Consider the following 5,412-nt stretch of genomic DNA (forward strand, 5'->3'; position numbering starts at 1 on the left):
ATAAAATATATAAATGACAATAATAAAATAAATATACTACCAAAGATTATACAGAACCTTGGGACTACTGGGCAACGCTAAGGTCCTTAACTATCGCTATACCCCAGAAAAACTAATATAAAATTCTAAAATAAAAAGTTTATTGGAATGAACAAATAATCATGGACCACAGGGTATTGCAAAAGAAATAAAATAGATAGAATCATTGATGTAGCTACCCTTTCTTTCCTGATGTTTGCGTAGAACTCTTATATATTTCCAGACTGCTAGTTATCCTCAAAAGCTTGCAATATTTCTTTTAGGAATTCTCTTTTAGCTTTTTTGATTATTTTTAGAAAATACCAGAAGCTTGATTTTGAATTAAAATCTCTAAAACACCTGGAAAAAGTAATTGTGACTTTGATAGTCTAATATTCCAATGGATTGGTTTTAAAAAGCACAAAGGAAGGTACAAAAGACAGTTTTGCTTAACACCTGCAGAATTGAAATGAAAATTTTAAATAAGTAAAATTGACTATACTCCCTTGATTTAACCTGGATGCTGAAAATATATTTCTCAAATTTCGGGTAAATAAAAAAAGATAATAATAATATTAAATATGAATAAAAAAATCCCAGAGAAAATCTAATCAACCACCCAAACAAGGTCTTTTACGTCGTAATTTTCATTTCTAGGTTAAGATTGAACCAATTAAAAGAATTACAACGCAAATAACGCATATACTTTTCAAAGGGCTCAGCATCACTTAAAACTTAAACAAGGTATTGGTACACTAACTTGACAATAGATAGGCCAGGAATGTCAACACAAAATAAAATTGATGACTAAGCAACAATACAATGAGATTTATTCAACGATATAACAATGTTTTAAGTGGACATGAAAGATATTCCAGCAGATCAAGGAGCAAGAAGTTATAGTGGAATTGGGCAAACAATAGGTGAACATGGTCAGACAGTTATGAGACAAAATGTTTATGTTCAAATAGATGACAAATCCTACCTGCAGCCTTGCAATCTCTTCTCCGACCTCCTTCGATTGTTTGCAAACAATGCTTTGGAAGTAATGGGCCAGTCCAGCAAATGATGACTGTTTGCCAGCGACCTGCAACAGTTAATAAAATCTTTTAATTAAGAAAAAAATCTTTTAATTCTAATATATTTACATACCATTTTGTTATTCAATATAATTATTATATTTAAATTAAGCTATTAATAATTATAATTATATTTTAATGGATACCAAATAATCCATGAATTGAACAAATGCAATATATTCTTGACTTATTCTTTGCCTTTGACAGAGTGGGCAATGGTACATCTCCGGCCACAGAAATAAAATGCACCTAGTAACTTATAAGCCCTTCTTCTTCCAGGACTGGAGAGTAAAGGTTCAAGTTCTACTATGAGACATTAGCTTCTGTAGAGAGTAGATACTTCAGGGATCTGCCTATATGGAAGATATTTGATGAGATAGATCAGACGAGTTCCTGCTGGTTGTACCCAACAGATAAAAACTGATACTCGGTTCATGAATGGAACCGACAGTGTTCTACAACTTGAAAGAGGCGACTTTGTAGAAATACTTTCTCGTTACACCATCAGGCTATCATTACTGGCCCTCGCAAATCTTCACAGGGCAACAAGGACTTTGGATTAATTGCATAGCTTTGGCAAGGAAGTCAACTGAGCACCAAGTTTGAGGCTCTATGAAACACGTTCTGGAGAAATCTAAGAGCTCATTGAGAGAGACATCACCCTCCTCTTGAAACAAGAGAACCACTCACCCATACTTCGAAGCATTTTTGTTCGAATGGAAGGTTGTCGAATGGAGCCAGAGCACTTCAAACTTGCTCCTAATGTGAGAGCTAGTTGACATAAGAATCCTCAATGGACGGAATTCAAAATTAAGATGATCTTTCTGTGTTTTCCATTTTATAAATGCTTATTGGCAATGGTAGCAAAATAGACGCATTTATAATGGTACAATGCTAAAACACATCTAGTTGAAAGGTATGGGAGAGTGCAAATTAAAAAAAAAAGTAAAATAAATCTTGATATCCCCAGAAAGGTTAGAAATGGGTTTAAGCCCTAACTAGTCTTGGAACATTAAGCCAGCTTTATTGCCTGTGTATTCCAATGTAGAAATGAGCAAATAACAAATACGTCCGGCAATTATCAAATCACACGAAACACAGATGTCTACTAAAAATTGATAAACTGTAAACCAACAAAAACTCACCAATGGCACCCACTCCCTATCCCAGAATTGACGAACTGATTCCCTCTGTATAGCGCTCAAAGCTTCAGCATAATATTCGTTACATTGGGAGCATAACTTGGCAGTGATACCTTCTTTCATGCAATCTGAAAAAATAATCAAAATATATTTTAAAAAATAAAAAGGCAAATTATATCTATTTTATTATCAATAATAAACATTATCCAAAAAGTCCCAACACTTCTTTGTCCCATGTTTCGGCCAATCCGTACATCATCTAGGATGATCTTAATTTTAGTTTCACAGCCTCTACATTCATTTATTTATAAAACTTTGCCAACTACTATGCTCAAAGCAAATATACACAGACAAAATGAACCTGTATTTGTCATCATAACTTTTAAAAATAAAAACTATTCTTTGCAAACAATGTACTCTATTATCATTAACTTATCACAATATTATTTATAATATTATTATGGCACTACGGTCCAACAAGAATCTGGGCCCCTCCTCTACCACAGCCAACCAACCTCCACAATCTCTTGTTCTCTCCCTCCATCTTTCAACATTCAACCACTTTAGATCCTCCTCCATATCGCCCAGATATCCTCTTTTTCATTTTCCATCTGGCTTCCCATACAGCATCTTCTTGGGTATCCTTTGAGCAGGCATCCTTTCTACATGATGCTGGGTTCCCGAAACAGTCCCATCAGCTCTTCATTCCTTCTTCTTCAAATCCCATTCTCGGAGACTTCTCCCCATATACTTCTCAATACCTTTCTCTCGCAGAAGTTCAGTATCCGTTCTGCTTTTCTTGTTAATGGGCATGTTTTTTACCAATAGATAACTATTGACCTTAGAATGGTTTTGTAGATCACCACTTTCATTCTTTTATAGGGAGCTCGAAATTTGAATACACTTTGGAGTGAAAAATAACATCTATTTCCTGCTGCTATCCTGGCCTCTATATCGCTCTCTACTTTGTTGTCATCTGTAACTAGGCTTCCCAGGAACTTAAACTGGTTTACAGGACTGACACTGTCATCTCTGAAAATTACTTTACTATTCTCTTCCTTATCCCTTCTTGAACTTTTCATGTATACAGTCTTATTTTCATTAACTTTGTGACCTAGTTCAACTGCTGCTTCTTCGAATTCATGGAATGTTCCTTGTAATGCTGTTCGGATTCTAGTGGCAATGACCTTATCATCATCTGTATATGCCAGATGTTGAGACAGCTGAATGTATAATATTATTTAACATAATTTAAATTTATAAAAGGTTAAATAATATTTTTGTGATAAATTAATGATAGTAGAATACAGTGTTTGCAAATAATAGTTTTTATTATTAAATGTTATATTTACAAATACAGTTTTATTTTGACTGTAAATATGTGACTTGAGCATAACAGCCGAAAATTTTTTATAAAAAATGTTGAGGCTCTTCTTCTTTCTCATCCTCATTGCCTTTCACCACGGAGGAGCCTCTAACAACTTGGTCCATGGCAAGCATCTTCATTTCAGCCAGCGTCTTTCCTCTTTCCAGACCTAGTCATTAGATATCTTCCATACAGCTCTTTCTAGGTGCTCTATCGTGGTCTCCTACCAGTCGGCCTCGCCTCCATACATTTTCTTGGCACTCTTTCTTACCCCATTCTACTGACGTGTCCATACCATCGGAGCTGTCAGAGTTCAATCACTGATTTTACTCCGGGGATATGAAATTCTTCTCTTATTCTTTCATTCCTTATCTGATCTCTCCTAGTTTTGCTCAATATTCTTCGCAAAAATTGCATTTCAGCAGCCGTAATCCTGCTCATGTGCTTGTCTTGGATCACCCAACTTTCACTGCCATTTAATAGTGTTGAAGGATATATTGCTTTAAAGATATGGAGCTTGATATGCTTACCTACCTCCCTCTTTCCCACAATAGTATTGCACATATGGTAGTAAATACTATTTGCTTTATTTATCCTATTGGACACTTCTTGGTCTATTTTGCCATATTTATTGAAAATTGTAAAAAAGTTTAAATAATATTGTTGTGATAACTTAGTGATAGTAGAATACATTGTTTGAAAATATTAGTTTTTATTATTAAATATTATATTGACAAATAGTTTTATTTTGATTGTGAATATGTGACTTGAACATAACAGCCGGCAAATTTTTATAAATAAATGTTGAGGCTGTGAAACTAAAATTAAGATTTTCCTTGTTGATGGCCGCATTGGCCAAAACATTGGACAAGTGATGTTACTAATGAAGAAATATTGAAACTTTTTGGATAACCTAAAGTATTAATAATATAAATAGGCATATTTTATGTTTTAAGGACAGGATCATATTATTATCTGATAAAATTATTTATCCTTGATAATGCTTACCATAAATAGCTTTATGAACGAAAACCTCTTGGGCTTGTGCTAAAAGGAGTAAAGATAAAGCTCCTAACGTCTCAGGATTCAGGTCAGGAGTTGGTTCAACTTGAATGGCACTTATCACATTATTCTTCAAATATGCGAAAATTCCAGATGCTTGCTGTAAACAAAACATTAAAAGAAGTATATATTGATTTGTCTATCTTGTAATAAAAACACGATGGGAAAGATAAATTAATATAATAATGTAAAGTCAAATGTATACAAAAATATTGTGAAACAAAATAAAATATACTACACTATTTTAACAAAATAAGATGGTATTCAAAACACAAAAAATTCACCATTTTTTAATATGTCATATTGTGATGAAAATGCAGTGAGATCGAAGGCAAATAAAGAGTTTTTAATTTTTATTTTCATACAGTGACTAATGAAAATGTTATCAGCTTGAAATATACCTAATAAAAGTATTACAATTAATTTTATTTAACTATAAAAGATATGGCCCATTTATGCTGAATTTTTTTCAGATGGTTGGAAGAAAGGCAATATACACCTAACTTCCAGACCTGGATTTCAGTCCAGCTGTAGCACATAATTAATTTATTCTGTTATATCGCATGCGGATCGACTCAGGTCAGGAAAAAGGGGCACACATGGCTTTTCTAAATTGAGTAATCTCAATTAGAGTAATAAACACGACAGGTGAGCGTGAATGCTGACATGATCTCCTTACAAAATGGTTGAAAAAGATACAGAACTTCTCTGGCCAGCTTCTATAATGGTAAAAATGTTTTGCTAT

General features: G+C 33.6%; 1 protein-coding gene across 2 annotated transcripts in view; it reads right to left on the bottom strand.

The window, feature by feature from the left end:
* Window positions 1-5,412, bottom strand: part of ALiX (programmed cell death 6-interacting protein-like protein AliX) — a 34,422-nt gene that overhangs the window by 25,002 nt on the left and 4,008 nt on the right. For both annotated transcript variants that reach the window (XM_067052318.1, XM_067052317.1), the window contains exons 4-6: window positions 4,614-4,767; window positions 2,243-2,367; window positions 1,004-1,105 (exon numbers count right to left, since the gene is read on the bottom strand). In XM_067052318.1, the coding sequence (XP_066908419.1) occupies window positions 1,004-1,105; window positions 2,243-2,367; window positions 4,614-4,767 (381 nt within the window). The remainder of the gene's footprint in view (window positions 1-1,003; window positions 1,106-2,242; window positions 2,368-4,613; window positions 4,768-5,412) is intronic.

Source organism: Halyomorpha halys, unplaced genomic scaffold, assembly GCF_000696795.3.
Source record: "Halyomorpha halys isolate HHAL.00 unplaced genomic scaffold, Hhal_1.1 Scaffold44.1, whole genome shotgun sequence".
NCBI classification, from domain to species: domain Eukaryota; kingdom Metazoa; phylum Arthropoda; class Insecta; order Hemiptera; family Pentatomidae; genus Halyomorpha; species Halyomorpha halys.